This window comes from Coffea arabica, chromosome 2e (genome assembly GCF_036785885.1).
Source record: "Coffea arabica cultivar ET-39 chromosome 2e, Coffea Arabica ET-39 HiFi, whole genome shotgun sequence".
In the NCBI taxonomy this organism is placed as follows: domain Eukaryota; kingdom Viridiplantae; phylum Streptophyta; class Magnoliopsida; order Gentianales; family Rubiaceae; genus Coffea; species Coffea arabica.
This window is the reverse complement of record NC_092313.1, coordinates 3045733-3064344: the sequence shown is the minus strand read 5'-3', so window position 1 is coordinate 3064344 and position 18612 is coordinate 3045733. Positions and strand designations below refer to the sequence as shown.

General features: G+C 39.8%; 3 protein-coding genes and 1 long non-coding RNA gene across 5 annotated transcripts; all 4 read left to right on the top strand.

Moving 5' to 3' along the window:
* The first annotated feature begins 417 nt into the window (after positions 1-417).
* Positions 418-1529, top strand: LOC113730137 (uncharacterized). Its single transcript, XR_003458279.2, has 2 exons — positions 418-850; positions 1125-1529. It is a non-coding gene; the product is annotated as an uncharacterized lncRNA (long non-coding RNA).
* A 2281-nt stretch (positions 1530-3810) lies between these two features.
* On the top strand, positions 3811-5660 carry LOC113730136 (xyloglucan galactosyltransferase XLT2). Its single transcript, XM_027254628.2, has one exon. The coding sequence runs from the start codon at positions 3955-3957 to the stop codon at positions 5467-5469; it is 1515 nt and encodes a 504-aa protein (XP_027110429.1). The 5' UTR covers positions 3811-3954; the 3' UTR covers positions 5470-5660.
* Positions 5661-8687: 3027 nt separating this feature from the next.
* On the top strand, positions 8688-13756 carry LOC113730135 (DEAD-box ATP-dependent RNA helicase 7). The gene is made up of 14 exons (XM_027254627.2): positions 8688-9468; positions 9682-9816; positions 9923-10063; positions 10156-10267; positions 10378-10448; positions 10637-10791; positions 10890-11001; positions 11373-11474; positions 11561-11621; positions 11706-11874; positions 11954-12050; positions 12145-12239; positions 12811-12944; positions 13190-13756. Exons 1-14 carry the CDS (start codon positions 8941-8943, stop codon positions 13438-13440), a joined length of 2163 nt encoding a protein of 720 aa, XP_027110428.1. The 5' UTR covers positions 8688-8940; the 3' UTR covers positions 13441-13756.
* Positions 13757-14527: 771 nt separating this feature from the next.
* Positions 14528-18608, top strand: LOC113730134 (mitochondrial metalloendopeptidase OMA1). 2 transcript variants are annotated; one of them, XM_027254626.2, is made up of 4 exons: positions 14528-15787; positions 15927-16075; positions 18057-18347; positions 18507-18608. In XM_027254626.2, the coding sequence occupies exons 1-3, from the start codon at positions 14846-14848 to the stop codon at positions 18304-18306; spliced, it is 1341 nt and encodes a 446-aa protein (XP_027110427.1). In that variant the 5' UTR covers positions 14528-14845; the 3' UTR covers positions 18307-18347; positions 18507-18608. The 2 variants fall into 2 exon arrangements, with proteins under 2 accessions (XP_027110427.1, XP_071934242.1); XM_072078141.1 differs by lacking the exon at positions 18507-18608 and having other exon boundaries at positions 18057-18423.
* Positions 18609-18612: the final 4 nt, after the last annotated feature.

The window sequence follows — 18612 nt, the reverse complement described above, 5'->3', positions numbered from 1 at the left end:
CTATTCAGTTACTTATGGCACACATCAAATATTGTCAGGGATTTTGTGCGATGAACAACCACAAAGGTGGGAAAAAGTCCCTGCAACTAAACAGTTAAAGATGACAAGAAAATTCTCCATGATGATTGCCTAAAGGTAAAGGGAAATTATTATTATTGTTTATTTTTCAGGAAAATTGAAACTAAAGTGGCCTGTCTGGGCTAAGAAAAGACGTGTTTGCCTTCTACTCCTATCCATCGAATGGCGGAAGATTTTTCGCGAGGGAATGGAATCAAATATATTTATTTATTTCGTCATTATAATTTTTAATATATTTTTTTTATTTTTTTAATTATTTTTTTATTTCACATATATCACATTACAAAAAATATTAAATAAAAATATCTCAAATAACCTACAATTCAAACAAACCCTTAAGTCAAACCACCGACAAGACAACGATGAGAAGGGGCGCGTGGCCGCCACAGGTTCATCCCCATCCCTCAATCTTCCCTCACAACTCATTTTACGTGGACAGCCGCCCACCAACAGCCTCAGGTCTCAACACAATCAAAGCTTTTACTTAGCGATTCTTCCTCAAGTTTCAGAACTCCACAAGGACCACAAAAAAAAAAAAAAAAGAAAGAAAGAAGAAAAACTCTGGCGTATCTATGGCGTCCATGGCTAGTGCAAGTGTAGCTCCTGCTGGATTCTCATACGGCAGGCCTCCATTTTCTGCTTCAGAGAAGCCGAGGAGAACGGTGGTGGTGAGGGCTGAAGCCGTAAACCCGGGTATCAGGAAGACCGAAGACAAAGTGGTGGACTCTGTTGTTATCACCGAACTGAATAAGCCTCTCACTGCTTACTGCAGGTTTTTCATTTACTATCTCTTGAGTACTTAAATCACTTCCAACTTTTCTGATTACCTTGTTGGATCATAGATGGGAAACATGTTTTCTTTTTCCGTTTTTTGGGAATTAATCTGTCTGGAAGCCTTGTAGATTAATTCTTTGCTCAAAGTAGAATATGAACTTAACAGGCCTTTGTATTCAGACACTACCCTCTAGGTATTAAGCCTAAAATATTTATAGAAGTCAATTTTATCGTGAATGCCTAACATTTAATTATGTTAAGTGCGAATTCAGGCCATAGCCAGGGGTTTTTGATGACACAGTCAAAATTCTTTTGAGCGGTGACGGATTGGTTGACTTGTTGGAGCAAGTGTTGGCGGTCTGGGACTTTCCCTTTATGCGATGGAAGCCATGTGAAGCACAATAAGGCTACCGGAGACAATGTTGGGCCTCTGCTAGTGAAGAAGCAGTGAATGGTAATGATATAGCACTATACATTCTCGAATATTCCAAACTTGGTGCAGCACAGTATATCGTGTTCTGTTGGGGAAATCTTTGTATGCTCTTAATGTAATATGATCTTTATCTGGAGTTGTAATAATTCCTGTAGTGGAAATTCCTTCTGATTTTAACTAGTTCGATCAGAACTTGCTTTGTTCAAGACCTATGTAGTTTTAACGAGTATCTATTCTCCATCCATGATCAATCTTTACTTTTTCTATTTATGGGGTTGGTTGAAAGTGAGCTTATGCCCTGCTCTGGTCTTTTGAGTTAATTGCTTTATTGGATACCAAACTGATAGAAACTTTCATGTCTCCGAAAGCTGGTGCGGAAAGGGTATAATTTTAGAAGTCCTAGACATCCGAAGCAAGTACATATTAGGAGATCAACACTGGGGACAGGATGAATGTTGTGAGCTGCACAGCATACCTGTGCTGATTGCATCGCCGCATAATGCTTCAATTCCATTTATCTCACTGTTGTTTTTGGCATACAGCGAGTGTTGTTTCTTATTCCATCTGACGATTGCATATTGCTACAAGGAAAAGACTAGTGCAATATATATATATATATATATTTTGGTAACCCAGAACATGTTCGACCTGAGTACTTTGAATCCGAGTCGGCACACCAAATAGGAGGGCAACGCTGCGACCAACACAACGTTTATCCGGGCGAATCACCGGATGTCCCAGGAGACAGTTTCAATTCCGAGACCTTTGTGTTCCAAAGGATCGTGATCATCACTGAACCAACCACGTGGAGGCTACTTTTACCGTTCTTGTTTGTTCTGGATGTAGTTCCCGTTTCACCCCTCGAGGATGACAAAACAGCATCTAAACCAGCAATTGGTTCTTTGTGGAATCCAATATTTCTTCGTTTTATTTGAATTGAAAATTGACGAGGACAGGGTGGGCTGGACTGGCATAAAATGAATTAATTTGGCTGGCCAAGTGTATCTCTTTACAGACGGTAGTAGATCCAGAGTTGAACTGAAAAGTCCCAAGAAGACATCGGAGATAATTTGATGCTATCTCGTTTTGCGCAATGGACGGATACAGGCGACAAGCAGAGTCCTACTTGAATATACGTCCGATGAAAATTTCAAAGGAAGAAAAGTAACAGATGCTGAGACAGAGATGATCGAGTTTAAGCAACACGATGATTCCTCTTATTTTGAGTTTTTTTTCCCTTTTCCTGCCCAATTTGTTCTGTGAAGGAGACAACAAATATTGACGGAAAAGAAAATTAACAAGGAGAAACAGAGACCCGCAGCCCACGAGTGGGTGGGATGTGCTGATTCATGGGAAACGCAGGGGTGGCTTGATCGAAAGATTAATATAATGAGAAGTCTTGGAATTGTTACAACTTAGAAGCATTTTATTATCTCAGCCAAAACTAAGCAAAAGAACTCATCTTTTGTTGCCAATTTAATTTCAAAAGGCTGCTTAAACGGGGGATAGGAAAGTAATTTAAACAAAATATTTAAAATGTAATTAAATTCCATCATTTCCCTACTAAAAACAATAGCAGTAATAAGCTGTATTGGTCTAAGATGTATAAATTTTGTTCATGACTTGAATTGTGAAATTATACACTACTACAGTACTACTATTTTGTTACTCCCATATATGAAGTCGTGATTAGAAAAGAGTAATTCCAGAGATTGAAAATTTTTGTGAATATCGGCTTTGGGCCCGCTCAGATGGCCCATGTCCAGTTCTGTGGACGGCCCTTGTGTAGATGTCCCATGACATTGATACCACAACTGAAGGGATGCAATGCATGTTCCAAAGTTTCGCATCGCAAGACTTCCGGCCGGCACATCTTGTTGCTGCTCCTGTCCCGTGACCTGTCCTGTCCTGTCCTCAGTCCTTAATCGTGCCGGGACCTCAAAATCAGAAGGATATATGATTGATTCTTCGTCCTTAATCGTCCCGGGACTACACCCCATTAATGATTAAACAGCAGCTGTTCCATCCATGCATATTCCTTTCACTTCACGCATTAACGTGGCAATTTTGCAACACATGGCAATAATGCATGTCGCTTTCGTTTTTCTCTGTCTTTTTTCTCCTTTTCCCCGCTAGCTCATAGAGTGAGAATAATTGAATTCTGAATACGAAACTTGACACAAAATGCAACTCTGTTCTGTATTCTCTATTGAACAACCTGTCTTTTTTTTCTTCCCCTTAACTTTCCTTTAAACAACAACAGCACATTGCAAAGAAGTTGTAGGTGTGAATGGTTTCTACTGTTTTAGAAATAGCCAAAGCTTTATCTTGCAAGCTTTCGGCTTTGGGAAATATAACGGAAAATTATGTACTGCTACTGCTCTTAGTCTTGCTTGACTTATATTTAGTGTTTTACACTGCAGTGAGTAGACGAGAGTTGATTTCGCATTCCACTGTTCTCAGTTCTCACTTGTCTGCTCAACCCCAGCCTTGAGCCTTCGTCGCTTTACAAAACTGAAGTCCCGTCTCTTCTCTCCTCTATCTAATTCTCCCACCTCTCTTTTTTCCTATCAACCGCCACCACGAGATTTCCCGGCCAAAGTTCGCCGTTACCACGCTTTTTTTTCCTGCTTTCTAGGTATCGGAATACGCTTCTCCTCCTTGTTCTCATGCTTCCTATATCTATGACAACCCCTCCTTCTAAACCTCCTTCAAAACCCAAAAACCCCGAATTATCATCAAACCGAAAGAACTACTCCAACTTATTTCAGCCTTACCTCTCATTTCACCATCCTGGTACATGCCTCCCCCTCGCCATTCTCCTCCTCCACATATTCCTCCTCCTCTCCGCTCGCTCTCTCCCTTTCTTCCCCACTTCCCACCCCTCAAAAATCCTCTTCCCTCCTTCCACTACCGTCACACCTGGTCACTCCGCCACCCTTGATGTTGATGGCTCTAACCAAACGGCCCTGAACTTGAACGTCCTCTGCCCATATGGTAAAGTCTACGTTTATGACCTCCCATCATTTTTTAACCATGAATTGCTAAAAAATTGCCATGAGCTGAGCCCCTGGAACTCAGGCTGCGACTTGTTTTCGAATCACGGCTTCGGAAAAGTCGCAAATGGGATTTCAAAACTTGTCCCCGAAAATCTCAGGCATGCATGGCACTGGACTGACCAATTTGCTTTGGAGATCCTTCACCACAACCGAATGATGAATTATCGTTGCAGAAGTTTGGAGCCCGAATCTGCTACTGCGTTCTACATACCTTTTTACGCGGGACTAGCAGTGGGAAAGTACCTATGGTATAATCATACATTCGAGGACCGCGATCGGTACTGCGAGATGATGCTGGATTGGGTGAATAATCAGCCTTACTGGAACAGATCCCACGGCTGGGATCATTTTATTACAATGGGCCGGATCACATGGGATTTCCGCCGAATCGAAGGCCGCGTCTGGGGATCCAGCTGTATTTACATGCCTGGAATGAGAAACATCACGCGCTTGTTGATAGAGCGCAACCCGTGGGACTATTTCGATGTCGGTGTGCCATATCCCACCGGATTCCACCCCAGCACAGCCTCTGACGTCATGGGCTGGCAGGATTTTGTACGCCAGCATCAGCGGAAGACTCTATACTGCTTCGCGGGAGGCACACGCGGGTTTTACAGGAACGACTTTAGAGGACTGTTACTGAGTCAGTGCTACAACAACTCGGACGCTTGCCGAGTCGTGGATTGCACCGGCTCCAAGTGCTCTAACGGGACTTCAGCAATTCTCGAATCGTTTCTGGACTCGGACTTTTGTTTACAGCCGAGGGGTGACAGTTTCACTCGTCGGTCCATTTTTGATTGCATGGTGGCCGGTTCAATCCCGGTTTTCTTCTGGAGGAGAACGGCTTACATGCAGTACGCTTGGTTTTTACCCAGTCAACCGGACAGTTACTCGGTGTTCATACACAGGGGAGAGGTGCAGAATGGAACCACGTCAATTAGAGCGGTCCTTGAGAGCATAAGCAAAGAGAAGGTAAAAATGATGAGAGAAAAAGTAATCGAATATCTACCAAGAATTGTGTATGCAAAACCAAACGAGGGGTTGGAAGGCATTAAAGATGCATTTGATATAGCCGTTGAGGGGGTTTTGAGGAGGGTTAAACAAAAAGAGGGTGTTTACAAGTGATAATTCCATCAATGCTTTTCTTATCTTAAAAATATATAGAATGGAGGGGGGGGTTACAAGTGTACTTAAGGGGATAACCTGAATTTCTCATTACGCGGGTATTATTTTAGATTAAAAGGAGCATGAAATATTAGGTTTAATTTCTTCTGTAATATATATATATATATATGTATACTTTTTGGGTCTCAAAATACATTTGTGTTACATATGTATACGCTCCATTTCTCTGGCAATTAGAAGAATGTTGAACATGTATACATGTGCATTGCAATAATATAAGGCCTTTTTTGTTTTGGTTTTTGTTGGGGGCGAGGGGTGTCAATAGGGTTTCCATTGTATTGTATTATTGGCTCGGAGATGATGCGCATTTCAGCCAGCCATTAGGTTGGCGAAAGATGATCATCCTTTGTTGTGGACTTGTGGGGGCAGAAGCCAGAAAGTTGGCCAAATTCTTGAGGGATGGTGACGCGAGATAAATAGTAGTATGAATATGTCTTATATATGTGGTGCAATCACGTTTGTCTGCATGCTTCTGAATTTCGTAAATCGCCAACAATTGTTTTTATGAGCAAAGAAGAACTAACTCTGTATTTAGCCATCTAAAGAGGTAAAGACCAGAAAATAGCTGTGATTGTGTATGTAGATTGGGCGTATTATGTTCACATACGAGGAAGTAAATTAAGAAGGTTGACAACGATGGAAGATCCGGAAGTTAGATCTTTTTGACTGTCGTCCTAATTCAACCGCTTGTTTAGAATAAAGGATTAAGCATCTGTTCACTTGTTTAGAATGTTTACTTTCATTGAGGAGGTCTGCCAAGTTTCCATTCCGCAGATTTGGATGGATGGCCATGAATGATATCCAAAAAATCGAAACGCTGCGCATCTACATCTCATCTCCATTTCACATATGCTTTTTACACCTTGTCACCAATTCACTGATTGTAGTAATTCATAACTTGTTACTAATGTTGTACATTGCTTGAAAGAATTTGGCCGACAATTATTCTAAACTAGCTAGTTTGGTGAGGCCCTCTTGATGTTTGTGTAACTAGCAGAAAACAAATTATACATATTAGAATTTCTATCAAAACTAACTTTTTTTAAAAAAAAATTTGATTGTGAACACGTAGAAAATCTAATGAGCTAAATTTGTGTGGATAAATGATTATTCAATGAATTACTCACAATCATGATTGTTGGTTACTCATATAATTTAAGATATTTTGTACAATTTAAAAATAAAAAAAAACAAGGAGAGAAAAGTGGATATATATTGGAGGAAAATTAATAGTTTTATGTAAGTTATTTCAAATTAGTTTAAAGGTAATTTAGGAGTAGAATATAATGATGTAAGACCATGAGGTGCTCTAACGCTTTGTTAATAGTTATTCTAAATTTGGATCCTCCTATCCCATTTGACAATTTGTGAATTGAAACAAAACCTACGAAATTAAAGTGAATTGAAACAAAGTCTATAGCCGGCTTTTGGAGTATGCTCTGGGATTAAGGTTTGTTTGGTCAGTAAAAGTCAATTGACTTCTTGACAAAAAAAAAAAAGAAACAAAGTCTATAAAATTAATCTTGTCTAAATAATCCTTTAGTAGAAATGCTAATGGAGACGGGTACTTGGGCTACTGGGGAAGGAATAGGGTGGGTGGGGCGAATTTTTCTCTCCCTCAAATGGGGGCAGAGTCCCCAGCCTCATTCCCACCTCGTCCCCGGCATATTATATATATATATATTCTAAATAATTAATTTCTAATTAAACTATTAAATAGTTATGTATAATGTTAATTAATTAATTTTGTCTCCGATTGGATTACAATCACCATTATATATTTAGTAGCAAAAAAAGGGGATATCATGCATAAAAGAGGTGAATAGGTACACTTGAAGTTCAAGTAAAAAGTTTAGCACAGGTTCTTTGCAGAATGCGCATAAAACAAACTCTAACGCTTTACAATCCATGGAAGTTCTACTAAAACAAATTGGGTTTCCCGTTTCCGAAATTCGCTAAAAAAAAAAATAGTACGAGGCCATGGGTCTTTCACTGAACATTGTGGTGCCTTTCCTTGTGGACCTCACGGAGGGGAAGGCGATGGGCGGGAGGAACAAGGGCGAGACACCACAACAGTTTATGCCTTTATGGGAGAGGCGGAGGGAGGCAATTTTAAATGCACATGTAGAGTGTAGACTTTCACGTATTAATACCTAGAACGTGAACGACAAGGACGCCTTCGGGCCTTGATCCGGACACTCCTGTGTTGACAAAAAAAAAAAGTGAACGACAAGGATGCCTGGCATGGCAAGTTAATTTTTCTTTTAGACTCAACTCCATAGGTGTGTAGCTTTTACTTCGCATAATTAATCCAGTAGTGCTTTGACAAATCGTTTTCTCGTATTAATTATCGATATGACATATATGATTCTATGAAGTGAACCTAGGCTGTAGTCGAGAAGTCCCAATTCAGATCCTGTTTCATAATTCATTTCAATATTTAAATTTAATGAATTCAGACCTTAAGACATTCAGATTGTTTGATAACGAAAAATTAAACATCTGAAGTAATTAAATGACACTAAATTTTCTAGACAAAACTTGCTTCTAAAATTAAGTGATAAACTATTCACTTATTACTGAATGTGATATGCACTCAAATGTATTAAATTTAATACTTAATAATTCAATAATTTAATAAATTCAAACTTCAATTTTATCAAACGCATCCCTAGAGCATGGGAGTTTCAAGAACTTTGGGAATAAATATGCATGTTTAGCTTTTCAAAAGCCGTAGAAGATGCAATTCTCGTAACAAAATTAAATGCAATAATTTTCCCCTCTTTTTAAAAAGTTTCTATTATTATGTTATAAAAACATGAACAATTCTAACAAATGCTTGCTTTTAGGATTTTGTTAGTAGAATTTGACCAACATAAACATTACCAAACCACCCCTTTTTATTTCTTTTTGCCCTATGTGCTTCAAATTGGACCAAATCTGATTATGGCCCAATAAGTAATGATGTGTAGCGCTGTTGCAACGCTTATGACGTCAGGCCAACTTGGGCTTTTTTAATTATGGGGCATCGAAATTCTTACGCAAAGGCCCAAGTACCAGCTGCGGGTATTAAGCTTTGACCCTTTTTAATTTCTGCTTATTTTCGTTCTTGATCCGGAGAATTACTACAAATACACTGCTGGCAACTAATTAGCGTTGCGATCTAACGGCAATTAAGCAGTAGAATGAAGCTGGAAAAAACAGCCACAATCCAACGGTCCCGATGCCTCACCGCCGCAGCCTATAAATTCTCAAACCCTAGAACGTTTTCTTCCCTCTTTTTTGTGTTTCTGCTCTCCTGCAATTGCAGTTCCAGTGCAATTCACCTTCGATAGCAGGAGAACAAGAAAACACGCACTAACTCACCTACCGATACACAGACTTCCATACTTTAAGCCTTAAGGTAACGTCATGCCTTCATTAGCCGTTTCTGGAAACTGTTCATCAGAGATTTCCAAAGACAGGAAAAAGAAGAAAGCGAAAAACGCCGAAGCCGAGGCTCAAAAATCCCCTGAATTGGACTCTTCCATGGAGCAAAAATTTAAGAAAGAGAAGAAGTCAAAAAAGACCAAGATCAGTAATTCGGACTCTGATTCCGAAGAACTGAAGAAGCAGAAGAAGAAGGAGAAGAAGCGAAAGGCGGCGGTGATTGACGGTGACAATGTCAATGAAGAGGAGAGGAGTGATACGAGCTCGGAGTTGGGGGAGCCGATGAATTTGATGAAGAAAAAGGCTAAGTTAACGGAGGTAGACGAAGATGATGAGGAGAAGAGTGTGAAAGAGGAGCATCCGAATGCTTTAACGAAGTTTAGGATATCGGAGAGGTTGAGAGAGGCATTGAAAGTAAAGGGAATTGAATATTTGTTTCCGATTCAGGCCATGACTTTTGATACCGTTTTGGATGGGTCTGATTTGGTCGGTCGAGCTCGCACTGGTCAGGTATATTCCCTTTGTAATTCTGCAGTATTCCTTTTTGAGTACTAATTATAAATATTTGCACAAGAATCTTGTATGAGCTTGGAGAGAATGTTTCCGAATAGCATGGGTAAAATAAAAGTGGGGTCTTGGACTGTTCCTAGCTTCGTTTTTCTTGAAATTATTCTGGATAAATTTGTTAATTTAGGCTGATGAAATTTTTGTTTTTAAATATAGGGTAAAACGTTGGCCTTTGTGCTGCCTATACTGGAGTCCTTGACAAATGGACCTGCAAAAGCAGCACGAAAGACTGGATACGGGAGGGCACCTAGTGTTCTTGTACTTTTACCCACTAGGGAATTGGCCTGCCAGGTATGATCCTGGGAACTCTCCTTATAAAACCTTTGTGGATTTTGGTCACCTCCACCAAATTCTGTTGCCTTATCTTGTTTCCTCCTCTTTTACTCCCATTTGTTAGGTGTTTACTGACTTTGAACTGTATGGTGGAGCATTGGGTCTGACATCTTGTTGTATATACGGGCAATCCCCTTACAGACAGCAAGAGATTCAACTAAAAAGAGGGGTTGACATAGTAGTAGGCACTACTGGCCGTGTTAAGGTACCATGCTTTATTGCTACATCATCTTTTCTAGGTTTGCGGAAATTTGAGTTGTTCTGACGAGTGATTGTTTGCCTTTGGGAACGCTACAGGATCACATAGAGAGGGAAAATATCAACTTGAGCTCATTGAGGTTCCGTGTTCTTGATGAAGCTGATGAAATGCTGAAGATGGGTTTTGTTGACGATGTTGAGTTTATTCTAGGTATGTAAATTATTTTAATAGTTCTCTTTTAGATGCTTGGATGTTGTTAAGTTTGCTGGTATTTTGTTTTTTACTACTGTCAATGACACTTTGCTTTTGAACTTCCAAAGGCAAGGTTGAAAGTGCAAGCGAAGTTCAAACACTCCTTTTTAGCGCCACGTTACCTGATTGGGTGAAGCAAGTATGTCCTTTTCTATTGCTCAGTATCACTATCTTCATACTGAGATCAGAGTTTAAAACGGGAAATCATTTTTAGCTTTTTTTCTGGATTAGAGAAGTTCTGCTCTCTGTTGCTAGATGCTGTTTTGCAACCTACCTTTGTACTTCTCCTACACTCCTACAAGGCTGACATTTGATTTGCATGTTCAGATTGCAGCCAAGTTCCTGAAACCTGATAAGAAAACTGTAGACCTAATTGGCAATGAGAAAATGAAGGCTAGTGCAAGTGTCAGGCATATTGTCCTGCCTTGCTCTACTTCAGCAAGAGCCCAACTTATTCCTGACATTATTCATTGCTATAGCAGGTTTTTTCTGGTCAATATTCTTTTGCTAAAAGTTTTGCCTGTTCATGAAGTTAATGAAGTGCATCCTGATGTATTACCATACGATTTTGTTGATTCAGAGGAGGTCAAACTATTATTTTCACTGAGACAAAGGATTCAGCTTCTGAACTTGCTGGCTTATTGCCAGGAGCACGTGCTTTGCATGGTGACATACAGCAGTCCCAGCGAGAGGTAAAGTGTGCGCTTTTGGGAACTAAATGAAATTAAAGGTTTCCAATACTGTTGATTATTTTTTCTGGCCCCCTTATTTCTCAGTCCAGTTCCCGATTATGGGAATACTTCTATATTAAACTGTAATTGGGTGGAGGAAAAGCAGTAAATTAAGGAGCCACAACTCTTGCCAATAGGAAATGATGCTGAGTTATAAGTCATTTTGGCACACAAAATTCACTGTTATCTTTCTGCTGACTTTCTAGTGTCAAGTATAAGATATTGTACCATATGTTTGGACAATCTCGTATATTCCTATTGGTTGAATCTAAGTTTAGATTTTTAGGTTGATGTCTTCAGCTTTTGACTGATGAAAACCACCTTGCATTCAGGTTACACTCAGTGGCTTCAGATCCGGAAAGTTCACCACATTAGTGGCCACAAATGTGGCAGCACGTGGATTGGACATTGACAATGTCCAGTTGATAATCCAGGTTTGTCTTTACTATTCCAAATATCTCGCATTTCTTGATTGTAAAACCTTGTTACTTATTGTATGCAGTGATGTTTAATTTTGCAGTGTGAGCCCCCACGAGATGTAGAAGCATATATCCATCGTTCTGGACGTACAGGCAGAGCGGGTGAGTTGTGGATCCTTGGATATCAGTGACTTTGGATGTTTGAAATGTTGAATGCCTATTGATCGTCTTGCCTCTTTCTTTCAGGGAACACTGGTGTTGCTGTAATGCTTTATGATCCTAGGAGATCAAACATTTCTAAGATAGAAAGAGAATGTGGTGTGAAGTTTGAACATGTATCTGCTCCACAGCCAGCTGATATTGCTGAAGCAGCTGGTGCAGAAGCTGCAGAAAAAATTTCCCAAATCTCTGACAGGTTCATATACTACTCATTCAAGTTTGTTTTAAAGTACTTTACTCCAGCTTATACTTTTGCATATAATGTAAAATTGCAGCGTCATTCCGGCATTTAAGGCTGCTGCAGAGGAGCTACTGAACAACTCTAATTTATCCCCAGTAGAACTTCTTGCAAAAGCTCTTGCCAAGGCTGCTGTAGGTTTCTCTCTCTCTCTGTATTATATTAGGTACATATTGTCAATTTCTTATAGTGCAGCAGCTGATGAATTCAGTTTTACATGTTGGGCAGGGTTATTCAGAGATCAAGAGTCGTTCAATTCTTACTTCCATGGAAAACCATGTCACGTTACTACTGGAGTGTGGAAGGCCCATCTACACGCCCTCGTAAGCACTAGAATCCTTTTAGATTTAATCTTGATAGTGCCGCTGCTTGTGCTCGACTGACTTGGTTTTTTCTTGGCATGTAAAACCCCTTGAGATTATTATTCTCTCAGTTTCCCTTATTGCCAGAAAGCAAATTCGGAATGAATATGAAAACAAACACTTTGCATTTTCCCACATTATACAGATAACAATTTTGGGCTAGATGGTTTTGGCTGACTTGTTTTTGGATTGTGAGCGTACCATTTTTAAATTGGCCAACATAATGTGCAGTGATTTGATTCTTAAGTTGGAGATTGAAACTTGTTCTTTGTAGATAAAAGTTTCTTATGCCGATTGTAATGCATGTTAACATGGGATGAGTCTTGAATTTTAGCTAATACTGTGTTACTTTTGCTTTCGCTTTGCCTCAAAAACAAAAAAGGTATTGGACTATGGTCCAAAACTTAGAAACTGCATCCTAGTGTTCTGCATGTAGGCATGATATAGAGTGGAGTTTTTGAGCAATTGTTTGTGCTTTTTTATGTGTGTCATTCTCTGCCTTAATAATCCTTTTGATGTCTTCTTGTGGCAGCTTTGCTTACAGCGTGCTGCGAAGGTTCTTACCTGAAGAAAAGGTCGAGTCAATTAAGGGTCTTGCTTTAACGGCTGATGGAAAAGGGGCCGTGTTTGATGTGGCTGCTGAAGATCTGGACTTGTTTCTCAAGGGTACATTTCATTCTTTACCCCTTGATATAGAAATAATGTGGTCTTGGTAATATTAGAGGTGATTTGCAATATTATTCATGACAAAGATTCATCTTTCAATTAATAAGATGAAATTTCTGACACCTATGAATGGCAGAGGGTCACTGAAATTGCAACTATTGCCTTCCTAAAAATGGAAATACTTGTATTTCTTGATTTAGTTTTTGTACTCAAAAAGTATTTTTCCTCCACTTGTGGCGGTGCAGGCCAGGAAGGTGCTGGTGGGGTTAGCTTGGATGTTGTGAAGTTATTGCCACGGTTGCAAGACAGAGACCAGGTAAGAGGTGCAAGATTTGGGAGTGGTGGTCGTGGTGGCTTTTCTGATAGGAGGGGGGGTGGTAATCGGTTCTCTGGGGGAAGAGGGGGAAGAGGCGGTTCATCTGATAGGAGGAATGGTCAGTTCTCCAAAAGTCCAAGCGGTGGGGGAGGTTTCAGAAATAACAGCCGTAAATGGTGAAGTTTTCTTGCCAAAATGGCAGCTTGAAATTTTGTGGTGGTTTTTATGAGTTATTCTGTCTTCTTAATTAAGCAATTCAATTGACAATTTTTTAGTAGGTGCATCCCATTTCTCGTGCCTGTATGTTTCGGTTTCTATGTATGTCCCATTTTTTTCCCAGGAGATAATTCTACAATAGAGTTTTGGGGGTTTTGCTGGGTTCCCCATCTTAGGTCCTTGATTTTGCAGAAACTGCGAGATTTGTATCTTCAATCTGCGATAGAGCTCAGTGTATCTTCAATTAATTATCGAATCATCTTAGATTGTTTGGGAGATATATTTTATTTTCGCTGAAAAACGTCGGACGCGCTGGATAATTTTTCCTCCTGCTCCTCTTTTTTTTTGTGCCTCCTCTTAATCATCATGGACCGTGTAGCGTTAGCAGCGGGGAAGAAAAGTCGATGGAAACGAGGATCTATGGAGCACTGACCTGAGCGCTACACAGAATGGCCACACGGTTTAACGAAAAGAAAACTGAACAGTAAATTCAGTACTCAAATAAACTTCCTTCGCTGAAACGGACGCTAGTGCTATGTAATTATGTATAATACACTGAAAACTTATCATTGATAAATTGCGTAGTAGTACTCGCGGGAGGAAGAACTTGGCAAGGTCTATGCAGCTAAAATGTCCAAGAAATTTTCTCCTACTGATTAAAAAAAAGAAGAAAATTTCCAATTTCTTTCACACAGTTTCGGATAATAAAGAAAAATAAAAGTTCTGCCAAAACTGATATGAGCAAATTCTTCTAACAAGCCATTTACTGCAAATTCTTACTCTAAACTTGTGCTGTTGCAGAAAAAACTCAGATGGGTACTTCTGTGCTAGGATCGAATGAGGAGGCACACTGCTCCTTTCCTTGAATTTGCACGGACTGGAGTTATTGAGAATGGTTGATTATTTATAAATTTATAATACTGCTCTAAAAGAGTTTCTTTACACTACAATGACCATAATTTAAAAAAAAAAAAAAAGGCACGTAGGATATTACGGCTGCCGGGCACTAGCAAGAAGAGTTTCTTTCTTCGTTTCTTTTCCCCGCTGCTTTATACTAGTTGCTTCTCCTACGGACGTGGGACAACATCCGAACTGGTCGATACACAGTTCCAGTCTTCCAGACTCGTCCCCCTGATTTCCTCAATGCATCATTCTCCACGGTCACCCACTCCACTCTTTTACGTCCCAAAACATCACAAAATATTAAATTTTAAAGCCCTTCCCTCAAGTTCCCATTTTTGACCTTCCAATTCCTCTCTCTCTCTTCTTCCCCTCTTCATATCCGAGTTTCTCAATTTGTTCTCAACAAAACCCTCAGAAGATGATTTTGTGACCTGATTAATGCCCATTTATTGCAATTTGCGACACCATGGCATGGTACAGAAGATCTAGATTAGTTGATGCCTTTAAGACCTTCACTACTAAGATTGTGCCCAAAAGCCCGATCACAAACTCCCTTCCAAAGCCCTACCAGCCACAGTATGCTTCTTATACTTCCACCGGTAACACATCCAGGGCTAACGGATTTGGCCTTTGTGCACCAATTTTCAGAAACTCAGGTTTTCAATTGGGGCTCAAGCAAAATCAGTGCCGCCCTTCTTTAGGTGGGGCAAGAAGATATTACTATGTTGATCGGCACCAAATTTATCACTTTCGGCCCCGAGGGTACAAAAAATGGTTTCAGAATCCAAGAAATGTGTTCATTGTGATTTTGGTGGGTTCAGGGGTGGTGATTACTGTTTATTTTGGTAACTTGGAAACTGTTCCTTATACCAAAAGAACCCATTTTGTGCTTTTGTCCAAAGGTCTTGAGAGACAGCTTGGGGAGCATCAGTTCCAGGACATGAAAAAGGCGTTCAAGGGGAAAATTCTGCCACCCATCCACCCGGAGAGTGTTAGAGTGAGGTTGATTGCAAAAGACCTCATCGAGGCTCTGCAACGAGGGCTGAGCAAGGAGCACGTGTGGACTGATCCTGGCTATGCATCTGACCATGCATATGAGCCAGATGAGAACAGTGGACATGAGACCTTGATGGCATTGAGTGATAATATGTCTACCACTGAAGGGAAATGGAACAGGGAGGATGAGATCCTTGATGATAAGTGGGTCCAACAAAGCCGGAAGAGCGGTCAAGAGAAGGGGAAGTCACCTGCAACTGGACATTTGGAGGGTTTAAATTGGGAGGTTTTGGTGGTTAATGAACCTGTTGTGAATGCATTTTGTTTGCCTGGTGGTAAGATTGTAGTTTTCACGGGGTTGCTTGAGCATTTTAGAACTGATGCTGAGATTGCAACTATACTTGGACATGAGGTATAATTTCGTGCTTTTCGCACATTTAATCAATTAGTATTATTTTGTATTTTTGGCATATTTAATGAATTGTAATTTTGTTTCTCTTAGCACATTTAATCAAGTTGTTCTGAATTAGCTGAAACCTTTTGCTCGATAGGTTGCTCATGCTGTGGCTAGACATGCTGCTGAAGGAATTACTAAAAACCTGTGGTTTGCGATTGTGCAATTGATTTTATATCAATTTGTCATGCCTGATGTTGTCAATACAATGTCTAATCTTTTCCTACGGCTTCCTTTCTCAAGGAGGTAAATGTTTAATGTGTACGATTTGTATGGCAGCTTTTCTTTAATATAAAAGCTTCAAAGTTTGATTTGCTAACATCGTTATTGTTGTGCTAAGGACACTGGGTTCTCACATCATGTCATATCTCTATAACTTTTTGCATTGTCCTAAGATTCAAGAGCTCCCTATCAGTGATGCCAACATATGTGCCTAAAAATTTGATTTTGCAGATGGTGACCTTTTGAGCTATATGTTTGATTGCTTGTTTACATACTATCCTTACGTGCATTATGGATACTGAAAGGTGCCATGCTTTTGAGATGTAAATGTCTTAGGCTTGCAAGGTTCGCCAACTCGGCCGAGTCCGAGACGACTCGGCCGAGTCGTAACCGGAACGGTCCCTACCGTTCCGATACCGATACCCGAAACGCGGATATCACCATATCCGCGATGACTCGCTCTGACTCAACCGATATTGACCGATTCGAATCCGTGATGCATGATATCGGCCGATATACCCGAGTCAACTCGGAGTCGACTCCGATATTTTTTTAAATTATGTCTTTTTTAATATTTTCTAATTTTAATAATTTTTCAAAATTTTTGGAAACTTTAATGTGTTATAATGTTCGTATCATCCGATATTCAACCGATATGTCGCGACGGATGTGGAACAATCGAGACCGCGACGCGACCGCGACCCGCGATGGCGAACCATGCTTGCAACTGAAACCTTGTTAGAGACAAGCCTTTGGCTTCAGTTAATGTGATGCTTTGGTTGCTATTCTTATTGCTGTGCTCTTTGCTTTTTCCTTTCTCTCACACGTCTTATTATCTCTATTTATGTACCTGGGAATAACATAGGATTTTCCAGTTTTTGTTAGGAATGCTGTCTGATATATATGAGAACCATTTCTGTAGATTGATTACTTTTGGACTGCCATTCCAAATACTAAGAGTTATATTGGTCTATGTGGTAGGTTTGTGGAGAAATGTTGAATCTGTACTTTCTTTCCACTAGCTCATACTGAATGCTAAATGTTTGGAAAGTAAGAAACAGGGTATTTTCTCACTCTCCCTGCCTATACATGCTTAGAATTGTTTGATAGAGGGAGCCTTGTCGTGCCAGCTATCAGTTTAGCTATACCCATTTTTCCCTTTAAATACTGTGTTATAATCTGTATATGACTATATTCTTGTAAGTTGTTGTTTTGGAAGATGGGTAACAAGCTATTTTCAGAATTAACCTGTCAGTAATCAGTTCATTTGGCAGGATACGAGTTCAGGAAACTATTTAGTAATACAGGACATTGTATAGTGCATTTTAATCTAGATCTTCATTGAGTACCTCATCTATCACAGTTGTTGAGCCACATTACCTTAAGTTAGTCTTGCTGCATGTGACTTCATTCACAAACAATTTCTAATAAAATTGTAAAACAAAAGAGACCAAGACTAACCTTCTTGTATACAGAAAAACGAATTGTGGCACATAGAAGTATAAGAGAAGAGTGGAAAAGCACTGGGAGGCATGGAGTTATGTTCTATATATTTATGGCGTTCAAGTGCAACAAACAGGGAGGGAGAGGCGGGGTATATAGCATGGGAGAGAAGTACTTTAATCTTTGAGATTCTTGAACCAGATAAAGGTGATTGAGAGATTTTGACTGAGAGATTTTGACTGTATTTAACTTAACTTGAATATGTTTTATGGCTCAAACTTCTTGGGACCACTAGGAAAGAAGAACAATTGTGTCTTCATTCTTATAGATATTGAAAGCTCTGGAGAAACTTCTTAACAACTGCATTCAGTCTATGTCTTGGTTACTCTCTGAAGTCTGAAGTATTGCTGCACCACTGGTGACCAAAATAATGCAAACTTGTGATTGAATTTTAATTGGCTAGGCATTACTTGCTGATTAATCTGCCAGGTTTGTATTTTCATTTCTTGCCTTTGATAACCTTGTACAACTTGTTGTCACTTACATTTACGTTCCCTTGTAGGATGGAGATGGAAGCAGATTACATTGGTCTACTTTTAATGGCTTCGGCAGGGTATGATCCTCGAGTGGCTCCCAGGGTGTTTGAGAAGCTGGGTAAAGTAACGGGTGAATCAGCACTACGGGATTATCTTTCTACTCACCCGTCAGGAAAAAAGAGAGCTCAGTTATTGGCTCAAGCAAAAGTTATGGAAGAAGCCTTGCTCATATATAGAGAAGTACAAGCAGGACGAGGTATCGAGGGTTTTCTATAAGGGCCAAGACATTTACGTGTTGCAGTTTCACATTGTCAACTGTGGGTAACTTGATTGCTTGGCATCTCCCACTTACTGATGAAACTTTGAGAATCATCAAGAACTGTTTATTGATTATCTTTATGTTTTTTTTTTTCCCTATTTCCCTTCATATTCGAAATCCTTCGGTGAATTTTGTACTTGTTCCAATTTACTCACAGAAACAGAAAAATGTTCAGAAGAGGAAAAGGTGTCCGTGTGACTGACGTATCTTTGTTAATAGTAATGACTCCTAAATGAGGAGGACATGCTTCATGGCAGAATTGA

What these genes read in the sequence shown, in the direction of transcription:
- LOC113730135 (XM_027254627.2), top strand. Translation starts at nt 8,941, where the DNA reads ATGCCTTCATTAGCCGTTTCTGGAAACTGTTCATCAGAGATTTCCAAA. An exon ending in TACCTGATTGGGTGAAGCAA is followed by an intron (nt 10,449 to 10,636) that starts GTATGTCCTTTT and finishes TTGCATGTTCAG; the next exon opens with ATTGCAGCCAAGTTCCTGAA. An exon ending in TACAGCAGTCCCAGCGAGAG is followed by an intron (nt 11,002 to 11,372) that starts GTAAAGTGTGCG and finishes CCTTGCATTCAG; the next exon opens with GTTACACTCAGTGGCTTCAG.
- LOC113730134 (XM_027254626.2), top strand. Translation starts at nt 14,846, where the DNA reads ATGGCATGGTACAGAAGATCTAGATTAGTTGATGCCTTTAAGACCTTC. An exon ending in CAACTATACTTGGACATGAG is followed by an intron (nt 15,788 to 15,926) that starts GTATAATTTCGT and finishes TTTGCTCGATAG; the next exon opens with GTTGCTCATGCTGTGGCTAG. An exon ending in CGGCTTCCTTTCTCAAGGAG is followed by an intron (nt 16,076 to 18,056) that starts GTAAATGTTTAA and finishes GTTCCCTTGTAG; the next exon opens with GATGGAGATGGAAGCAGATT.
- LOC113730136 (XM_027254628.2), top strand. Translation starts at nt 3,955, where the DNA reads ATGCTTCCTATATCTATGACAACCCCTCCTTCTAAACCTCCTTCAAAA.